Source organism: Protomyctophum parallelum (genome assembly GCF_964188405.1).
Source record: "Protomyctophum parallelum genome assembly, chromosome: 1".
NCBI lineage: Eukaryota > Metazoa > Chordata > Actinopteri > Myctophiformes > Myctophidae > Protomyctophum > Protomyctophum parallelum.
Genome location: NC_139697.1, coordinates 79779060 through 79801421, shown reverse-complemented (window position 1 = coordinate 79801421; position 22362 = coordinate 79779060). Strand labels below are relative to the sequence as shown.

The following is a 22362-nucleotide window of genomic DNA, read 5'->3' as shown; positions in this document are numbered from 1 at the left end:
CATTACATGCAAGCTGAGGCAATCTGATGATGATGATGATGATGAGTGAGATATTACTGTGGGGTGACAGAAAGGACACACACACACACACTCCATCTCCTCCTGTCACGCAGCTATTTGGTGACATTACCCCCCTTACAGTCGACGCTGCAAGCTGTGACATATTGGACAGAGGTTTTGGTTTGTGGCCTGTCATACGAACTTTAAATCATCCCACATAGTGATCCTTATGCTGTGTTGGAGGGCACACAGCACAGCCACAGGCTCCCATCGTGAATGGAGGGCAGAGTGAAGGTGAGAGGGAACGTGGTATTTTTAAGTGGGGCAATGAAACAGACGATGGGCGCAGTTGTTCACAAGTGGAGAGGTGCCACTGGGCTTTCTGCTGCTGTAGTCATCATTGTATAGGGCAGGGGTTTTCAACCCTTTTCATATTATTATTATTATTATTATTTATTCGACATTTGAGCAACAGACCACCATTTGATGAGATTTAGCCTCTCAGACCAAAGACATTTGATCAAAATAATAATTATTCTACATTCTCTAATTGTGTTACGGGTCCATTTGGTTTCATTTTACAATCTCAACAGTTAAAGGGTCCAATTGGTTACAGACTTTCCAACAGTTAGATAGGGACCACCTGGAACCCACTCAAGGACCACTGGTGGTCCCCGGACCACTGGTTGAATGAAAACCACTGATATGGAGAGTCTTACTCAAATATATGCATTGATGTTCAGATGTCAGATCTCACAATGCAGATAATTAAGTTACATTTTACCAGAAATCAACAAACTAAATGTTCATGAATGGGACTAGTTAGGAGACAACATTGAATGTTATAGTCTACATTTCATTTGAATTATCACAACACAAATTGCCTTTGGGCTTGCATGATTTCCTCTTTAACAATGGGGCTAAATGCATTATGATCACTTAGTGTTGACCAGAATAATGGATGTAGAGAGAGATACAGACAACGTAGGAACCACATAAAGTAATAAGGCAATAATTGAGAGATGGAAAACTACTTTTCAGAAACAATATACTGACAAAAACACATGAAAACATGGACTATCTATCCAGTCTCTTGTTCATGATCAGATTTTGCAACACACATATTCTTATACTGATCAGCATGAAATAATATTTTTTTTCTTTGATTTGTTACACATTTGATCTTGTAACGTGAGAAATAAATATGCCAAAAGTGAGAGAGAAAGGCTTCAGTGATTTCTTTTCAGGACTTTTCTCCATTGCCATCTGCACAGCGGAGGCAGGGAGGGGAAAATCCCCATGCACTTTACATCCTGTTCATATATTTCCTCTCTGGCTTCACTCTGAATGTGTCACCTAGTACCAGGGTCTCTATCTGCCTCTGTAGACCTCTCTCTGTGTCTGTGTCTCTGTCTCCCTCTGATCTTTGTGTCTCAGTCTCTCTATCTCTTGTTTTCATTAAGCTTTTGTCCTCCCTTGTTCTCTTTCCCTCATTAACTGCCCCTCCCCTATTGACTCCCAAAAGACTGTGCTTGTGTTGGCGCAGTATGTCTTTGGCATAAACACGAACAGCATGCAACAACATACAAACAGCGCACATAATTACCATACTTGAAAGGCGAAAGGACCATAATGCAGTCACTGACTCACTGCATTTCAGAACTCAATGTTGTTGACAAAAGCCTGTGCCAAATGTATGCTATATAGAAGGATCTGATTACCAGCACTTTCAGTTTTTTGGGATTCCAAGTCACATCTCATACTGTATCTGCTTCTGTCTTATCTTCCCTTTCTTTTGCCAAGAAATATCTTGGAAGACGGAAGAGAGGGGGAAGGAGATAGATGAAGAGAGGGTGTTGATGAGGAGTGTTGTAGCATCCGTTAATTTTATACCTTTTCCATAATTGGCCATTAATATAAAGATGTTATTATCAATATTGTAATTAGTTTGAATAACATCAACCCACACTATAGCATGCTGTTATATAACAGCATGCTAGTCCTTTTCTCTAACATTGCAGGACGGACAGTGATCAAATTCTGGAGTTTGTCTGTTATTGCGAGTCAATATTTATAGTTCCATGATTTAAATACCCTGCTGCTTTGTCCATGTGGCTGCTAGATAATCATGTGGAGATGTATTGCCATGACAAATGTGCTATGTCTGTGTGCGTGCATGCCCTGTGTAGAAGACATTGTATAATCCAACCACATCAAATGACAATAAATAAGGACAGGCTATAAATGGTTAGTAGCGTTAATAGTGTGAAGCTGGAACAAAATATTTCCTCACTCTATTTCAAGCCAAGTCAAACACATTTTAGATGTCAGAAGTAGGATTCAACACAAATGAAAGAGTGCATCACATTGGACATGTCTAGACATGCACACTTCTGCTCACATACTTTTGACTTTTAGTTTCTACACACACTGCCCAGTTCCCTTCACACGTTACATTGCTGTCTGAGTTAGTTAAGTTTTTCATTTCTAATATCCTCTCGAGTACTGAGTTCCCATTTCTCAACAAAATCCCCTTAGCTCTTTTATTCCTTTGTAATGTCTGAGGATTTGGTGCTCTCATTTTATTATTAACCACTTCCAGTTGAACCCTAGAGTCCCCGTTCTGGGCATTTGGTAATAGGCGAATGTTCGTAACATTTTAGAAAATTGCTGTTCTATGAGGTCATGCAACGTTGCAATGGCTATTTTCTGCAAATATATTTGTTGTAGAGGGGAAATAGGAGGGGGCCAGCCGCCAAGTATAGACCCCTGGAGGACCCCACGCAGTTAATGATGTACAGTAATCTTGCACTAAAGGTGGTTGCACACTGGACGCGTTTTTCGGAAAACCGACGGCAAATCGCTGCTAAAAATATGAAAAACGCATCCAGTGTGCAACCACCTTTATGCTGTTAAATAAAAGGCCCATGGGAGTTCATTATAGATATCCCACCTTGCCCAAACTGCCCATGGGCACGCGAACGGATGGCAATATAACATCCATGATGTGGCAAGGGCTGTAAACTCTGGTATAAGGAGGTGGCTGTCACTTTGTTTGAATCGCACCCAAGTAAGACACTCAGGGGATCAAGAGAGCTTGGTCTCTAAGTCAAGATCAATACTCATCAATGTTTGTTTTCGAGGGAAACCCTCAAGGAAGTGTGAGGAGGAGCAGAAAGGCTCGCCCTGCCTCCTTAGTTAGACAATTAGCTAAACTTAGATGATGTATTTTACAGCTTAATACACAATAAATATCATTTGACAAAGAGAAAGAATTCTTAATATTTGAGTTTGTTTCTTTGAAGAGCCAGCAGAGCTAAAGCTTGATTTTTACTTAAGGCTCATACATAGTCTGGATCTTCGGTGGTGTGGTGACCACCGAACTACAACATGACGTCACGAGCCGCGGTGAAGAGCAAACCACCGCCACCGCTCCAGCCTTTCTCTCTGTTTTTACTCACCACCGTTCAACGTTATTTCAGCTCCGGTGGTCAGCTCACCACCGAGCGGTGGTCACCTCACCACCGAAAATCCAGACTATGAATAGGCATATTCATTCATTCATGCATTCATTCATTCAATGCCGTATATAGCAGATATACAAGCTCCACGTGTCAAGAATGTGATGTGTGCGTGGTGAGCTTGTATATCTGCTATTTACTGAGCCTGACACCAGCACGCAACTATAGTATAAATGAGGCTTAAGCAGTTACACATCTGGTGTGTTGGCTGCTCAAGGGACATGGCCATGTCCGCATGTGTGGCCTGCTGTGTCTTTGTGGCACTGGTCTCGCACACGTCTGTCTCTTAACGCGCCTGATTAGCCGACAGGCGGGTGGTCACCCCCGGAACCCTACCCCATGCAGGCGTCACCCTATTTGTGAGCAGCTGATGTTGTCTATCTTCACTCCCCCACCCCTTGATTATATCCTCCCACTATTGTCCCAGACTAGCTCCATCTGACCAGCTGATCCCCCTCTCCCCCACGCTGTGTTTTTGAGGTCCACATGCTGCACCGCAAATGAACCACTTTCACCTCAGTGGCCCCGATTTGGACATTATAGGTGGACATTTTCAAATGTCAATCTTTACTGCGTTTTAATAGTAAAAAAATAACTGTTCCACACGTGTTCAAAAATAGCCCGTCTTTGAGCTCACGAAGCGCTGCGATGCCACACGTTGCAAGCTTGTCGGTTTTGGCTATTTTTTAATAGCTTGTGTATAAAATAGGGCTTAAAGTAATGAAGCACCTCAAGTAACGGAGTTAGAAAAATGGATGAAAACAAGGAGAAGGAAAAACTGAAGCCCAAACAATCATAAGATAATGTGTTCTTGTTTGAAATGGTACAGGGTCTTGGGTTCATTGTAATTTCTTTCCTCTGGGATGATATTTGCCAGTACAGAATCCAGGGACAAACGTGTTCTATTTAACGATTCTCACTATTGTTATGAATGAGAACGCTTTACCCCCTGAACCTGCTCCAAATTCTATTTTAATTAGGCAGATTAGTTTCTCCAACACTCTCCCTAGGAGGCCCTTTGATTAAGCGCTTTCATTTTCCAAATAAACCTTTGGCACCTGAGCACCGTAGCAATGATTAGACTGTGCACTAGCAAAGGGGGATCAGTCACCTTCTTGAAAATGTTCCTTATTTATATATTTTGTTTTTTGCTGAGCCCAGAAAAAGCTCCATTCAATCCCCCCCACTTGAGATCAAACACAGCATGGACAATTCATCATACACGTCGGCATTAAAGGGACAAAGCAGCTCACATAATGCTTTATTTATCTGGGGTTATGCTTCACGAGATGAAATCTTTTCTCTCCGGAGGGAGACCTGCAGCTGCAGCACAAAATGACATTGACAAACACTAGAGCCGTGGCGTGGCGTTCATAACTCTCCGAGGTGAAATGGATCAATTCACTACAGTATATGAGATGTCGTTTGCCCAGACCCAGCTGTATAACATACCGTTTTTCCTCCGTAAAGGAGCTGCTCCCGAATGTCTTCGCTGAGTCTGATGCTGATGATGGCTGTAATGTTAACCCATTTTGACCTGAGATCAGATTCTAAAAATGTCTTCTACATCCTGACAGTTTTCTGAAAAAGCTATGTTTCTATGTCAGTCGTTCTTTGATTTTTCAAAAATAGCAGACCTACAAGCTCGTAGCACGCCACTCGGTGGCGCGCTATGAGCTTGTAGATCTGCTATTTTTCAATACCAAAAGGGGTTCCCACCCAAAATGGGTTAAAATGCTTATTATGCAATTGTTTAGAAAACCCTTGGTTGAAAGTATTTGTTTTGTGGAAAGCATCTGACTTTAATATTGTCAAGGAAAATGCCTTCTTAAATTGAATCAGGGAACAATCAATACATTCATTTATTGGTCGGGGTGTAAATCAGCATTGACCGCTATATTGCATGAGTCATGGCTGTGGTTTGAAAGTCAAGCGCTTGCCGTTAATGCACATGCTGATAGCTAAAACAAATTGTATTGCAGTGTCTCAAAAACAGTGGCTCCAGCCATATACATATTTGTTTATGCAAAATGTTCATATTGTAAAATTTGCCAGATAGTGTTTTATGGCAGGGATAAAAAAAACATGTCTTAACACGACATTTGGCATTCAGTGAACTCTTTAAACCAAAGCAGCTTGCACTGCCATGAGGTCATATGTTTTTAGCACGGGCGGCCTCAGTGGGAACTCTCTTCGTGTGCCGTTCCAAGATGTAGCGACAGAGCATGTCTGAAGTGATTTGCACAGCAGGACATTTTATAGCCAGCCTTGACAACTGTGCCTTTAGCAGCTTCCTAAAGTAATTGTCTGTAAATCAGAAGGATTAAAAGTGCACCCGAGCCTTTTTGCCACATGAAGCATAGAGAGAGATATGCTGGAGAAAGAAATCAGTCAATCCATTAGCTTGCTGAATGTGATTATGAAACATCCCTTGGATGTTGCGTTCCAGAAATGCGTGACAATTGTGACGAGGTCCTAATTTGCACTGACGCCGATGATGAACTGAAACAGCAATATCTTTCTTTTTCTAGGAGAAATTATTCATGCACAAAATCAGTTCTCTCTGATAGTCTCCTTCAGTGGTGGACATATCTAACGCTGTGGTTCTCTCTCTGTTCGTCTCCTTCAGTGGTGGACATACTGTATCTAACGCTGTGGTTCTCAACCTTTTTTTGGATCAGGGATTCAGGGCCCTCTTGAAAAGTAAGTGTTGGCCGTGTTAAGTGGTCAGCGCATGCATGCATTTTCAGAGCATGTTTATCACAATTAAAACTCCTGTTCCAAGGTTTTAAAGACAAAAATACAATGAGATTAAATGTTTCATTCAACATTATTTGGGGGCCCACTTACAATATCCCCACGGCCCACCAGTAGGGCCTCAGCCCGCAGGTTGAGAACCACTGATATAATGGAAGGTAGGGCTGCACGTCCTACACAAAATGATCTATCAATCTTGAATTGTCTGCGACATTTGGGATTTCTTTGGTCGGGTCAGTTTGCTCTGGGATTGATTCATAGTGTGAAGTTGTGAACAAATGCTTATCCCCCTCAATGAGTCTCCGAAATATGATCCAGACTAGAGATTCTAGAACATCAGTGGTATCGAAAGTGTTTATCCTTTGAAGGACCTCTTCCACTCACCAATGCAGACTGTAGGCGGACGGATTGTGAGACTGGTCATGGTGTGGGTGGAGTGGCTGAGCATGACTAAGGTAATGCCACAGGAAATGATGAATAGGCACTCAACAGTCAACTTCTTCATACCCTGCCGGTTTGAACATGATATATTTTTAAGCCATTGTCATCCTTTTGCAATTGCTACCGTTCTAAGATGTTCCCAAAGGTTCAATAATTTTCCAAAACAGCACATCTCCAAGCTCACAACACACCTTCTCCTTGCTATATTACCACTACCCCGCCGTGCAAAGAAATATGAAATTCTGCTTGCGTTATATGTATTTTATTTAAAGAATACGAATAAGAATACTTAGGAAGTGGAAACCTCATATGTCCAAAACAGTTACTTTTCAGAATTAAAATACTAAAAATGAAAATTAGTATGATCAAGTAGGGTTAAATTACGAAAAAACACGAAAAGTTAAAATATGGAGATAAGTGGCTTCTGCCAGACAGCAACATACAGCATATACAGTACACGTGTAACTAAGGGTGTATAACAGGATGCATTCGTTGAGCAACGTGTGTGTGTGTGTGTGTGTGTGTGTGTGTGTGTGTGTGTGTGTGTGTGTGTGTGTGTGTGTGTGTGTGTGTGTGTGTGTGTGTGTGTGTGTGTGTGTGTGTGTGTGTGTGTGTGTGTGTGTGTGTGTGTGTGTGTGTGTCCCATTCTGGCGCGGGTGCTGCTGATGTCACAGCAGAGCATGTGTTGACCCTGGGCTGGGATGAGTAAAGCTTCCAGAAAGTAGAGCCATCTGTGGAGGAAGCAGAGCACCATAGGAGGAAGTGAAACGAGCTTCAGTCAGGAACCAAGAGGTTAAGATCACGGGTGTGTGTGCGCGACTGTGTGTGTGCGTGTGTGTGCATGTGTGTGCCGCATGTGTGTGGGTGTGTACACACACACGTGTGTCTGTGTGTGTGTGTGTGTGTGTGTGTGTGTGTGTGTGTGCATGTGTGTGCCGCATGTGTGTGGGTGTGTACACACACACACGTGTGTCTGTGTGCGTGTGTGTGTGTGTGTGTTTCACTGGAGAAATGGTTGTTTTTATTATGGTTTTCCTTAAATAATTAGAAAAAACTCGGTAGGTTGGGTGTAGGATTAGACACTATTTAGAGTAGACTTTTAGAGAGTGTTCAGGGCTTAGAGTTATGCCTGATTTGTTATACTTCAGTTGTGCACGGCTATCGCATGCCGAAAATAGGAATATGGTTGAAAATAATAGTGCCAACGGAATTTATAAATGGCCATGCTAAAATGTCACAAGTGTAGTAATTGACACACGTGTGTGTGTGTGTGTGTGTGTGTGTGTGTGTGTGTGTGTGTGTGTGTGTGTGTGTGAGTGTGAGTGTGAGTGTGAGTGTGAGTGTGAGTGTGAGTGTGAGTGTGAGTGTGAGTGTGAGTGTGAGTGTGAGTGTGCGTGTGCGTGTGCGTGTGCGTGTGTGTGTGTACATGAGTGGTGGAGGTTGTTGCTAGGTTGGCCCACTGCTCTGTGACTAAGGTTTTCTCCCAGTCTCCTATACTGACACCCAGCCTGTGGAATGGAGCAGGGTTCCCACCACCATGCAGCCAGTGGTGAATTAGTGGGTGCAAATGTTTTCCCAAACTCGCCCACTCCAGTCCAGTGATGATCTGTTATGACTAAGCAAAGTGTCATGGCGTCAGACCTTGAATAATTATGATGTGATGTTTTGTAAAGAAAACAAGGGGTGCTATTATTGACAGTAGAGAGAGAGTGAAACTGGGGCAGAGGAACAGATTGATGTGCGGAAAACGGTCCGCCCAGGCCTGGTAGTCCTGGCTTTGTCCGGCATTAGAGCCCACCCTACTGTATGTGGTACGCACCCTACCCATTTGGCTATCGGCCCACCCCATATAATGTATGCAGTCAAATTAGACAATAATAGCTCATAAGTCATACTTAGTTTGCATAGAACTCGACACATTCATAATATGAAGTTGGTTCTCTGTGTGCGTGCGTGCGTGTTTGTATGTCTCTGTCTTTCTCTGTCTGTGTGTCCCAACAGGTGTGTTATTCTAAATAGCATGGATATAAATGGTCCACGTAGGACAGTGGACACTGGACACTAGTACCACAGTAGTATAATGGGTTCCAATTCTATCTAGAGTTAATAATGAGACTGACTTGTTCCCTTGTAGAGAGTTTCCCCCGTCAGATTCTCAAAGCCAGTGGTTCTCAAAGAGGGGTCCTTGAGGGACCGGTGGGTCCCCCAGGCTAAATTACTAGTAATTTCACGTTCACCGAAAATAGCAGATCTACAAGCTCATAAAATGGTTAATATAGCATCAAAATCAGTTCAACCACCGTAACCCTGTCGCTGCGCATTGTGAGCTTATAGATCTGCTATTTTTTAAACATTTTGAAAAGATGTGGGCTCTCTACAAAACCTTTTCAGATGGGGGTCCACAGCCAAATACATAGCAATGTAGGTAGGGGTCCTCAACCTGAAAATGTTTGAGAACCATGCACTGCTCAACGTGCTCTCCTGCCCATCTCCTCTGAATATTAACTCCATTTCCCAGCACGCATCAGGACAATTATATGTGATTTCGTCCTCCTCAGTCTCACCATCCATTTCCCGCTCAGTGCTTCACAGAGAGGATGAACGAGTTCACCTCTTAAGCTCTATAGACTTGTATGTCTGCCGTGTGACAAATGGCATACAATATCCAGTCTACAAGCTCACAACACTGTATACGTTGTGAGCTTGTAGATCGACAATTTGTGAATGCCCAAAAAGATGGACATAAGGTGAATATGCCATCATCATGGTCTGAACTGATCACACCTTTTGTAATCTTCATTACGCTGCTCTGTTGCTCTCATTTATTCTGTACATTTTGTTTGCAATTCTATTTAATGAATAGCTTTTAGAAGCTTTTTTCACTCTTTCCCTTCTTCCTCTCTCTCTCTCTCTCTCTCTCTCTCTCTCTCTGTCTGTCTTTCTTAATGGACTATTTACCGTCAATCTATTTGCTCCGCGAGTGATCTGCAATCGACTGAATAATTGATGCTAATAACGCTCGATAGAAACAATTAAAATTGATTGGCTGGGTCCTGCTGGTTTGGTTCCTCCCCAATATACTTCCTGTCTTCTCCCAACATCCCCTTTATTCTCTTGTACTAGAAAAAAAGCACGTGGCTGTACCCAGTGGAGTTCTGGACAGAAGTAGTATTTGTTTGAATGAGTAATTGTGTAGGCTACATATAGATAGACTCATACCGTGGATTTACTGACGCTTCCTCCCCAGGGAGGAAGTGTTAGTGAATCCACGGTATGAGTCTGGCCAAGCCAGGCTAACATATAGTGAGTGAAGTGGTTGTTTTTGAAAAGATGATGTCATTAGTGAAGTTTTTTGCTTGGTCTTCTTCTTCATGTTGGTCGCGGTGACCTCACTTTTTTACAGTTTTTTTGCTAATGCATCCAACTACACCTTCCCGTGACCCCACTGTGGGTCATGACCCATAGTTTGAGAACCGCTGTAGCATGTAAGCGAAGTAGCCTAAAGCTGTGCCAATGCTCCACTTTTAGTAGATCACCCTCTTCCACCACAATGGTTGGATAACATCACCCTCTTCCACCACAATGGTTGGATAACATCACCCTCCTCCACCACGGTGGTTGGATAACATCACCCTCTTCCACCACAATGGTTGGATAACATCACCCTCTTCCACCACGATGGTTGGATAACATCACCCTCTTCCACCACGGTGGTTGGATAACATCACCCTCCTCCACCACAATGGTTGGATAACATCACCCTCTTCCACCACGGTGGTTGGATAACATCACCCTCTTCCACCACAATGGTTGGATAACATCACCCTCTTCCACCACGGTGGTTGGATAACATCACCCTCTTCCACCACGGTGGTTGGATAACATCACCCTCTTCCACCACGGTGGTTGGATAACATCACCCTCTTCCACCACGGTGGTTGGATAACATCACCCTCTTCCACCACGGTGGTTGGATAACATCACCCTCTTCCACCACGGTGGTTGGATAACATCACCCTCTTCCACCACGGTGGTTGGATAACATCACCCTCTTCCACCACGATGGTTGGATAACATCACCCTCTTCCACCACGGTGGTTGGATAACATCACCCTCTTCCACCACAATGGTTGGATAACATCACCCTCTTCCACCACGGTGGTTGGATAACATCACCCTCTTCCACCACGGTGGTTGGATAACATCACCCTCTTCCACCACGGTGGTTGGATAACATCACCCTCTTCCACCACGGTGGTTGGATAACATCATCCTCTTCCACCACGGTGGTTGGATAACATCACCCTCTTCCACCACGATGGTTGGATAACATCACCCTCTTCCACCACGGTGGTTGGATAACATCACCCTCTTCCACCACGATGGTTGGATAACATCACCCTCTTCCACCACGGTGGTTGGATAACATCACCCTCTTCCACCACGGTGGTTGGATAACATCACCCTCTTCCACCACGGTGGTTGGATAACATCACCCTCTTCCACCACGGTGGTTGGATAACATCACCCTCTTCCACCACGGTGGTTGGATAACATCACCCTCTTCCACCACGATGGTTGGATAACATCACCCTCTTCCACCACGGTGGTTGGATAACATCACCCTCTTCCACCACGGTGGTTGGATAACATCACCCTCTTCCACCACGATGGTTGGATAACATCACCCTCTTCCACCACGGTGGTTGGATAACATCATCCTCTTCCACCACGGTGGTTGGATAACATCATCCTCTTCCACCACGGTGGTTGGATAACATCATCCTCTTCCACCACGGTGGTTGGATAACATCACCCTCTTCCACCACGGTGGTTGGATAACATCGCGGTCACGTCACTGAGCCGCGGTGATACACGAGTCACGTACCGTTCACCCCAAAACGTCTCTCTGTTTTTAGTGACTAAAATCACCCTGCCGCTGGGGGGGGGGGGGGGGGGGGTTGTTCACAGACACATGATGAAACAGAGGGGAGACATGGAACAGAAAGATTCATATAGATTGTTATAAGAAGTGGAGACACATGTGAAGGTGGAAAAGTAAATGTTTGCCTAGCCAGAGCCGTGAGCGATTTCTTTTTCTCACAGGGCTGTCACGTTTATGACATTTTAATTTTACGTTTAATTGTCATAATACGATTTAAAGATTTCATCGTCTTTTGCATTGAACATTGGGACATATAGGCCTACCTGTAAATAAAAAAATACTCTTTCTGCTTTTAGTATTTCACAGGGAGGGCAGATATGACAAATAACTTAAACATCGGCTCTGGAAACCTCATGTGTCCAAAACTGTTACTTTTCAGGATTCAATATACATGAATAGCAAAAGAAGCAAATCGGCAAGCTGAAAACGATTGTGGATTCTGAACACAAGCAGAAACACAGAGAGGTCTCTGCCCGACAGCAACGATATACAAAGAAGTAGTGATGCACCGATGTATCGGCCACATGATCGTATTGGCCGATATTGCTGTTATCGGTCAATATCGGTATCGGCAAATAAAACTGACATTAACCGATGGCAGTAGCCGATATCTATCTGTTGTTGATACATACATCTGGAGTCTACCAAGCTGTAGATTCAGAAAATGTATTTCTTGTATTGAAAAAGTATTTATTTCCCTGGCACAAAAGGGGGAAATAAAAACAACAAAAACTAAATAGACATATGTCGGTATCAGTATCGGCTAAATTGTTATTTTAAACATCAGGCCACGGTGCAACGTGGCTGAGGCACTGAGGCAGCCTTCAGGGCTACCACAGGCCTGGGATGGACATCTCATCTATGTCACAGTCCCTGATGTAATCCATTACAATCCTCAAGGCCATTCCACCCTATCTACACTTATCAGCAGGAGAAACACACACACACAAACACACACACACACACACGCACACACACACACACACACGTCTGGCCCACGCCTCTCCAGCACAAAGGATCTCTCTAGGGCTCCTTCATTTTCTTTGCTGCCCATTTTCTGCTCACTGCCCAAATCCTACAACAAAGTGTCTAGCTCCATTATCTGGGCATCAAACCAGCCTGGACCTTAACAATCATCATGACGAGTCCCCCATCCTCCAGCCTTGACCCTTAACCTCCAGTCTTTAGGATCATCACTATCTCTGGATCCAATAACCGCTTATCTCAGACAGGTGCATTTGCCACTATCCTCTCTCCCCTCCCCTGCCTACGGCAGTCGTGCACGGCTGTCATGTTAAAGGACCAAAAAAGATCACATGTCATGATGTCATGTGGTAGGCCTAGTTTATATTTGCAGTATTCGGCTATTGTTTTTTTGTTTTGATTTGCCACCTTTCCTCCTTTTCTGGCTTCCCGCGTTACATTCGAATAATAACAAGTCCTGTGTGGAATTGTTTGCAGTCTCGTGTTCTGGAGGGAATCTGCTAAAATGTGAACAATAGTCTTGTAAATGAGGATAGCGGTGATGGCTTTCAGGTGACAGGAAAGCAGGAACACAGAATGAGGCCGTTTCAGCCGAGCCATCTGCAGGTGTCATCACCGCAACAACAGACACCGGCGCTCGCAGCGATGCTACAGCTTGCTCCTTTGCCAAACCCGGCAGCCGATTTTTGTAATTTGTCAGGTTGGTGTCAGGTTCTCTCTCTTCAAAGGCGGTTGAAGTTCACACTGGCATCACAGTTACAGTGTGCCCCAGCAGAGCCACCCAAGGGTACCTACTGCCTTGAGAAGGAAGTAGCCTGGAGTGCTACACACACACACACACACACACACAGCAGCATGTGCCCATGCTACGCTACAGATACTGAACACATTAGCCCTAATGAATGGGCCGGCTTTCCTGGGGCGCTGTCAACGTATTATACAACCACTACTGGCATAGGGCATGGAAAGGACAGGGTAGTAGAACACTGTTAATTCACCCTGCCACAATCCTTTCAGTGGTAGTTTTATTTCGAAGCGAAAGTCTCACAGGCCGGAAACCGGAAGTAAAAATGGCTGTGTAATGTCTTCCGTGATCTTATTTTAATTCATCCGAAACATACATTTTGTTCATTGACGCTTTAGGGCCATGGATAAAGCTTGTTTTTTTTAACAAAAATGCAATCTCGAAAATGAATCCAAGATATTAAAATGGATTAAAAAAGAAAAAGAAAACGGTTCTGCTGGAGGCAGATGGCAAGCTGATTTTCACTTCCGGTTATTTTCTGTTTACTCGGACATTAGGACGGTAGGGACGAATGATAAAAAAGAAAAAAGACATTAAAGACATTTTTGGCGTTGAATGAGATTTGTGCTGAGCAGTTGATTTGCTGTCCTGTCAACAAACACAGTTGTGTGTGTCTCAACAGTGTGCTGAGCAAAGAAATAATGATGAAAGAAAAAACGTCAAAATGTCAAAAAATGCAAGGCATCCTGCTTGTTGTTTTTGTTCTTTTGTGTGGTGATTTTAGTTGATGGCGATGAGGCTGCCTGGCTCCTACCCGGAGGTTTTTTGGCGTTCAAATCACAGCCATTATGTAACCATCTGCCTCCGTCTACCCCTGCACCTCGGTGGACAGTTTAAGGCCGGGCCTCGGTTGATTAAAGGGCTAATGGTGACTGGAAGAGCATGAAATGACCGAGACCGGGCTTGGCACTGTCAGTGCAGGGCGGCAGGCACACATGGTGGAAAGTAACCGAGTACATTTGCTCAAGTGCAATTTTGACATATTTTTTACTTTATCGTGTAGCATGAAGTAGTATTTCCAATTTCCAATACTTCAGCTTCTACTCAGCTTCTACACTTCAGCTTCTATTCAGGGACAATTATTGTAGTTCAATACAATTATTTGAAAACATTAGTTTCTATAGTTAGTTTGCAGATTTGGATTATTATTACGAAACATACATTAACCACTTCAGCCCTAAATATATGTGGGCTATTTGAAAATAGTCGATCTACAAGAAATTGTAGGCCTAGATCTGCTATTTTCAAATTATTTTTACACATTCAAAAAGTGAAATGGACATTATGTTGATGCTTAATATTTTTGTACTTTCATTTAAGTACCGTATTTTATTTTTGTCTCCACCAGGCCGAAGGCATGGGGAGAGACTAGAGTATGTTTTGCACTCCGTCCATGTGTGAGTCTGTCTTTGTGTGTGTCCGTCCGTCTGTTACGAGCTAATCTCTGGCACCGTTAACCCGGTCGATGCCAAATTTTGCACACACACTCCCTGGATGCCATGATGAACCTCTGCCCCAAATCTTCGAGAACGGCTGTTATAGCACCACCAGGAGGCCGGCTTTTGTAAAACACATATTTTGATATTACTCCTCCTCCTCCAGATTGCAGCATGCAATTTACCGTACGTGAAATCTTTCACAGACTTATTACTAGGCTGAGGAATCTCTCTCTCCTATTCTGTCTGAATCTGTCACTCCTTTCTCCTCCTCTCCTGTCTCTCTCTCCTCCTGGCTGGAATCATCGGATGTTGCGCTCAATGTGTTGCTAACCTATTTTATCAATTAACCTGTACTCAGCTCAGCTGTGCACAGCCTAATTGATAAAAATAACAGCTGCGTCTAATATCCCCACTGTAGTTATGTCAACTTTATCTTTGAATGTGCCATAGGACAGTGTAGTGTCTACACAGTCCCCGCCCCCTTTATACAGTATATTTTTATGTGGAGTTTTCATGTTCTCCCCATGTCCCCTAGTATAATTTAGGGTAGGTACGCACACAAAAACATGCAGTAATCCTGGTCTCTAAAATACCCTGGTCAGCTGGGGCGCTTGATGGGGGGGAAAGGAATTAGTTGGAATAACGTGTTCCTTCCACGTCCATGTGTTTGCCTATTATGACATACTCAGAATTGGGACGCTAGGGTTGAAGTGGTTATGAGATGAGATACACTTTATTAATCTCCAAGGTTACAGCAGCATGGAGTAAAATAATAAACAAAACGAAAACAACACAAACAATATACTCAACAACACTCATAAATCCTTCTCAAACATACACGCACATACTCACAACCCCGACCCTGCACATCACCACAAACAAACGTGCTCGCACACGAGCAAACCGGCACAGCAAAAGACGCATGAAACTATGAGTTTATAGTTTATACAATTATGCATCATCTGTCTCAAATTTGCACACACATTATTTGAGTGAAGTTGCTTTCTTTACTGCGCATGCCATAGCATTACCATGGTTTGGTATGGAAGCTTAGCTTTGGGGAGACTCGCCAGTTGTCAGCCAGTTAGTGCGCTGAGTCTGATCATAGAATGAGAGGAAGGCTAGCTCTTCTGCTCTGTTCTGTTCTTGTATTATTGACACCTACTTGACTCTGGCAGTGGCACATTCACACATCATGGACTACCGGGATGTACACTACAGAACCATAGCAGATTAAGGACAGCTGTTGTACAGTGATACGATACGTATCATGATACATGGTTATTACGATACGATAGATGCACGATATTGGTTAAGTTAAATCTCTCTCAAATGTTAAGAAACAGCTTTTTTTAGTGACTCATGTTTGTGTAGCCTCCTGTAATGAGCTTTTTTTAGTGACTCATGTTTGTGTAGCCTCCTGTAATGAGGTGTTGAGGGCATGAACCCCAGTCATCTCTATCTTTTGTTAAGCAATGAGCGATTAATCACTGTGGCTCTAAACAGACATTTGCATGCATCTATCTATTTATTTTGTACGTAAGCTCCTTGTGGGTTGTAAGGACCCACTTTCAAATCCAACTGTGCATGTCTCCACCTGTCTTTGCCCTAAGTTTGCTGTTTCTCTACTTCTCTACTTCTCAATAAAGCATAAAATACAATGACAATGAAATTATCTTAGAGGAACAGAAAAAAGTTGTTCCTGCAAACTTGAAGGAAGAATAAAAAGTTGGTATGGGGCACTCTAAGTATATCGCACGCACACATGCACAGTTGCACACACGCACACTTGCACATGTGCACGCACACACACACACACACACTCACGTAGCTTGTTATCAGCACCCCACAGGCAGTCTGCTCCCTTCCACACTCACAGACACCTTGGGAAAAGTCACTACGTTTAGTGTATGTGTATGTGTGTTGTTCCCTAGAGAGAGACCAGCCCACTCTGTAATCTTGCAGGGAAATAGACAATTCCAGCAGTCCCTACCTTCTTCTTTAAACATCTCAGAATATTATTACATTATATGATAATATGGCTGGATTATAACATGCAGTACAAGCATTTTTTTTCTTAGAAGGTTAGGGCTTTAAAATGCTGCTAATTTATAGGCAAGGCACGTTTATGTGTAGAGTACATTTACAATAACAAGGCACTTCAAAAGACATTACATAAAACATGAACTATTAAGACATCAAGACACAAAGTTATTTCAATACAATGAAAAAAGTAAATGTAATAATAATTACAGTCAGAATATAGAATAAAGAAGTCATTAATATCTCAATTTATTTTATTTAAAATAACTGAGAGTTGCAGCAGAACTGTAGTTTTATGTGAGTTTGTTCCAGATTATGTGGTGCATAAAAACTCTAAACCTAAAACATTCAATGCTTTATGAACCAACGGTAGTATTTTGAACTACTGTTTGACAGTCATGGAGTCAATGTACAGTATACATAATGATCCACTTTCTTGGTAGATTAGTAGCTACTCGAGAGGCAGCAGCGTTCTGAATCAACTGCAGATCAATTTAGTAAGCTACCTTTACAGTGCGTCTACTGAAGATGAATGCATGTTTTTCTTATGTTATGTTTATCTTTCTTATATACTGTACAAGTGCAAATGTAACTAAAAGTTGTTCAAATTATTATTATTATTGTATTTTTTTAACCTTTGTTTTTTTTATCCTGGGGAGGTTGCTGAGCTTGAATGCTCTTTTTTCCACAATGCCTTGCTTCACACTTCACACACACAGACACATTAAAACCTGGGAGCTGACCAGTACAACCACAGTCTAATACTGTTGTACTGGGAGCTGCCCGGTACAACCACAGTATTATACTGTTGGCCAGCAGCTCCACTGGAGCTGTTGGGGGTTCAATGCCTTGCTCAAGGGCACGGTAAGCGGTGGCCATTCACTTCCCCACCCAGATGTTTTTCTGCCAGGTCTGTGGGATCGAACCGGGAACCTTTTGGTCCCAAATGCGCTCATCTAACATTTAGGCCATCGCTGCTTAGTGTGTTCTTGTAAGCTTCAAGCAATAACTGTTCCCTTTTCTTTTCTCTCCATTTTGTAGGAGAAACCTGACCAAGCTGTCCCTCATCTTCAGCCACATGCTTGCTGAAATCAAGGCTATCTTCCCTGGAGGACACTTCCAGGGGGACAACTTCAGGATCACCAAAGCCGACGCAGCTGACTTCTGGAGAAGATTCTTTGGAGAAAAGTATGCATGGCTCAATTCATCAGTTGACCAATCTGTCCATTATTTGTTGTGAAGTTTGCTGTCTGAAGCAAACCGTTTTCATACAGATTAGTGGATAACAACCGACAAGGACATTTACTCTGTCTAGTAATAAATACACCTTTTGTGTGTTTGATTAATAGTATATAAGTTGTTCTCTACCTGTGTACTGTAATTTACTTAGTATAAAAATTTGATTCCAACTATTGAATTATTTGCACAACTCTCTTAACACAAAGAATCCCTCGTACAGTAGTATTGGCTTGTACAGTGTAAGGGCAGAACCATTTTGGTTGTGATAAGCAGCCTTTTTGTACGTGCACTTGTAGAACCGTGCTTTAACATACATGATGTAGCACCATCAGCAGGCCTGGAATTTCATCATTTTAGGGGCAAGGCCACTTGGCATTTAGTGTTTAGTGTTGTCCTTTGCCTAGGTCGACTCCCTTTAACCCAGAAAGAGCAGTGAGATTCAGAAGATGGAGTAATTCAATTTGACATGCTCTTTGACTAACAGTTGCATAATGAGAGAGAGAGAGAGAGAGATTTCTTGAGTGATTGTTTAGTGAAGGAAGTGGCCTGTGTGACACTGACAGTATGGTCCACAGAGCCCAGTATTCCCTCAATGGGAAAAAATCACACCTGTGTGAACTGAGTCGTGCAACTCCCCTCTCCCCCTGCCCCCCCCCCCCTCTCTCTCTCTCTCTCTCTCTCTCTCTCTCTCTCTCTCTCTCTCTCTCTCTCTCTCTCTCTCTCTCTCTCTCTCTCTCATTAGCAGGCAACAGTGCAGCACTATCTCTCTCTCTGTTTCTGGCACAACAGCGCCACTTTTGCCCCTACTGGTACTCATAGTCACATAGGTTAGGACGGACGGACATTGCTGTTCCTTGGAGTGGTTGCACCACTCAAAAGGTTGACCACATACTGTATTTCGAATTTAGTGAAGATACAGTATAACATAGTCAGGCTTGTTCAAAAATAGAAAAAGACAAACTAATTTGTATTTTTCTTTAATCATGACAACAACAACATTTGGCAATTGGCCTCAGCTTAACCCATTAAAACCGGGAAATCATCGGTGTCATTTTAGATTTTAGTGTTACTGGCTATTAAAAATAGCAGATGTACAAGCTCACACCGTGTCACTTTGTGCCGCGCTGCAAGCTTGTAGGATACATCTGCTATTTTTGAACATTTTTGAAAACGAAAAAGTTTCCAGCTGCTGACAGTGCCAGACCGGGTTCATCTAGCTATGAATGACAGTAACACCCCAACCCAAGCAAATTAAACTCCCAACAATAGATGTTCCATCCATACAAGATGTGCCCCTCGCTTCCGCTAGAGAACTGTCACTTCTGCTCGGCCCGTGCCCATGCTCTGCTCTGCGCTGCTCACAACCACTCCCCAAACTAATCTACTGGAGATTATTACAAACCTCAGCAGCTTCCTGCGGTCAGCGGGAAGGAACCGAGCTTGTCATCACTCCTGAGTGAAATGTTAATAGAGGTTCGTTCTATTGTGAAAGGACCGTGCAGCCTTGCCTTGTTCAATAGCAGACTTTGCCCAATCAGCAGTTTAAAAAGTTTCAAGTTGTACGCTGTGACCAGTTCTTACTATAATTTATTTTTATGCTGTGTGTGTGTGTGTGTGTGTGTGTGTGTGTGTGTGTGTGTGTGTGTGTGTGTGTGTGTGCGTGTGTGTGTGTGTGTGTGCGTGTGTGGGTCTCAGTAAAGTGAAGATACAGTGATGCAACACTGGCCATGTGAAGTTAATCTACAAAGTCAAGTGCATATTAAAGTCGTGGTCAGCCATGCGTTGGACCACAGAGCCATGTTGCCATTAGCAGTGGAGTGGAGTTTAGACAGCCTTTGCTGATAGTGTCATGTAGTAGGACTTTGACATTCAGCACATTTGTAATGTTCTCGTTACATCTTTTCAATGCATCTTTAGGCTCACATTATGCAGTTAGGAAGCAGTTACTGTAGTACGTGTGCAGCATCCTTTTAGTTGTTATGGTCGCTCTTGCCTTGCGGTCAGTTTGCCCCTCTCTCCCTTTCTCCCCCCTGGCCTCCGTCTTTGTCTCTGTCTCAGTGTTGATTTCGTCGACTGAAACTACGCATGACGACACATTTTCGTCGACTACCTTTTTTCACTGACGAAAGAGAATTCTATTCAAAAGACTATGACTAAAACTAAATCAAAATTAGCTGTCAAAATCAACACTGCTCTCTCTCTCTCTCTCTCTCTCTCTCTCTCTCTTTCTCTCTCTCTTTTCAAAACACTTGTTACATCATTAAATATTCATATGCATTAGGCCACACTCCCCTGTTTGATGGGACTTCTGTTTGGTTCCTTCACTTACTATAAGCCACCCCCCCCCCCTCACACACACACACACACACACACACACACACACCAAGGGCGTCTGGGGACCCCACGTTGGGAATCAGTGACTTGTAAAAGTTTTGATTTGTTATGACATAAACACGTTCTTTCTTTTTCTGTCCTTACAGGACTATAGTGCCATGGAAAGTGTTCCGACAGTGCCTTCATGAAGTGCATCTCATCAGCTCAGGCTTGGAAGCCATGGCTCTCAAATCCACCATTGATCTCACCTGCAACGACTACATATCTGTGTTCGAGTTTGACATCTTCACGAGGCTCTTCCAGGTTTGTCAACAACTCTGTCACTACTCGCTGGTGCAGGTTGTCTAGGGTTCATGTGGTTAAGACTGAACGTCTGGTGCTGCTAGGGCTGCAACTATCCATTATTTTATTAGCAATTATTCTGTGCACGCACGCACACACACACACACACACACACACACACACACACACACACACACACACTTCAAAGATTGCAGTAGGCGTGTTCAACTCAAAGCGCTTCAGGGTCAAACCCAGTGCAGATTCTTGACAACATGAACAACAAAGGAACCGTCGGCACTCGCAAACAAAGTTACAACCAATCTTTAATGTGCCACCGCAGCAATCACACACCAACGTACGCATCACATGTACGTTCGTTTGTGATTGCTGCTGATGTGGCGCATTAAAGAAGTTTTTACTTTGTTCGCCAGTGCTAATGGTTCCTTTGCCTCACAAACGCACACACAGACACACAAACGCCCATGCCTGTGAGTTTGTTTTGCGACTTTTACGAACTTTGCATTGACTTAGGCTACATTCTTTCTAACTCTAACATTCTGAAACTGCTGTAAAAATCTAAATGGGGACACCATTGACTAACGAATAGTCCCTACCAACATTTCTTTGTGATCTTAAATTATATCGTCTAATTCTATCTCATCAGATTCATCAGTCTAGGGATGGCTAGTGTGCATTGTGCATATTAAATGATGTTCATACAGTATCAGTATGTCAGGTTTTCTTTGCCTATATCGGGGCGACTGCTGAGATATCATCCTCTGAAATGTGTGCTCTACAAAGGGTTATAAATGACTGCTTCTCAATGGTCGTTAGAGCACAGCTGGATGGGCTGAGCATGTGGCAGATTGTCAGCGTGCAGCTTTTTAATTGCTTTCCAGTGTAAACATGCCTCTGATGCACGTCTACTAGCAGACGGTTGGTGTTTGCATTTGGACGACGTCGTATTAGTTAAAGGTAGAGTACGTGATATGTTTGGGTTAAAACAAAAAGGTTTTGTTTTTGTTAAATGGTTAAAGCTCTATATTCTGATAATTCATTAGTGTTTGTTCAGTAACGGTGTATCTCATCGTCTCTCCAGCTCTTTAATAAACTGAAACATAGGTTTACAGGTGGGTGGCCAATTTCAGCCAATCAGGAGAGAGAACCTAATTGTATAGCCTTCCAGTTCCAATTTTGTGTGCTCGCTTCTTTGTGTCTTCACTTTCAATTTCACTTAATTGATCATTCTGTATCCCGCATGAGTTCTATCTGCTGATTGGAGATCAGGACAGTAGACTGACAGGAAATGGGGAGAGAGAGATGGGGAGTGACAATATATATTATTATTTTAAAGCAAACCTTTTTAACTAAAAAGAAAACCTGCAAATCTTTGCTTCTGGGGGTCCCGGGCACAATTTTCTTTTAGATGGGGGTCAGCGACCAAATCCATCCAGATTGTAGTACTGTAACTCCTGTAGTAACTCTAATGACCCGCTGTTGAAGACCCTATAGCTGCCCCAGACTGATTTTGTTTCATTAATCAATATCAATAATATGAATAATCAATAATCC

The 22362-nt window shown here is 43.1% G+C and overlaps 1 protein-coding gene across 2 annotated transcripts in view; it reads left to right on the top strand.

Annotated features, from left to right (window-relative positions):
- The window catches only part of cblb (Cbl proto-oncogene B, E3 ubiquitin protein ligase), a 69004-nt gene that overhangs the window by 4974 nt on the left and 41668 nt on the right, over window positions 1–22362 (top strand). For both annotated transcript variants that reach the window (XM_083759618.1, XM_083759619.1), the window contains exons 4-5: window positions 17977–18123; window positions 20655–20811. In XM_083759618.1, the coding sequence (XP_083615744.1) occupies window positions 17977–18123; window positions 20655–20811 (304 nt within the window). The remainder of the gene's footprint in view (window positions 1–17976; window positions 18124–20654; window positions 20812–22362) is intronic.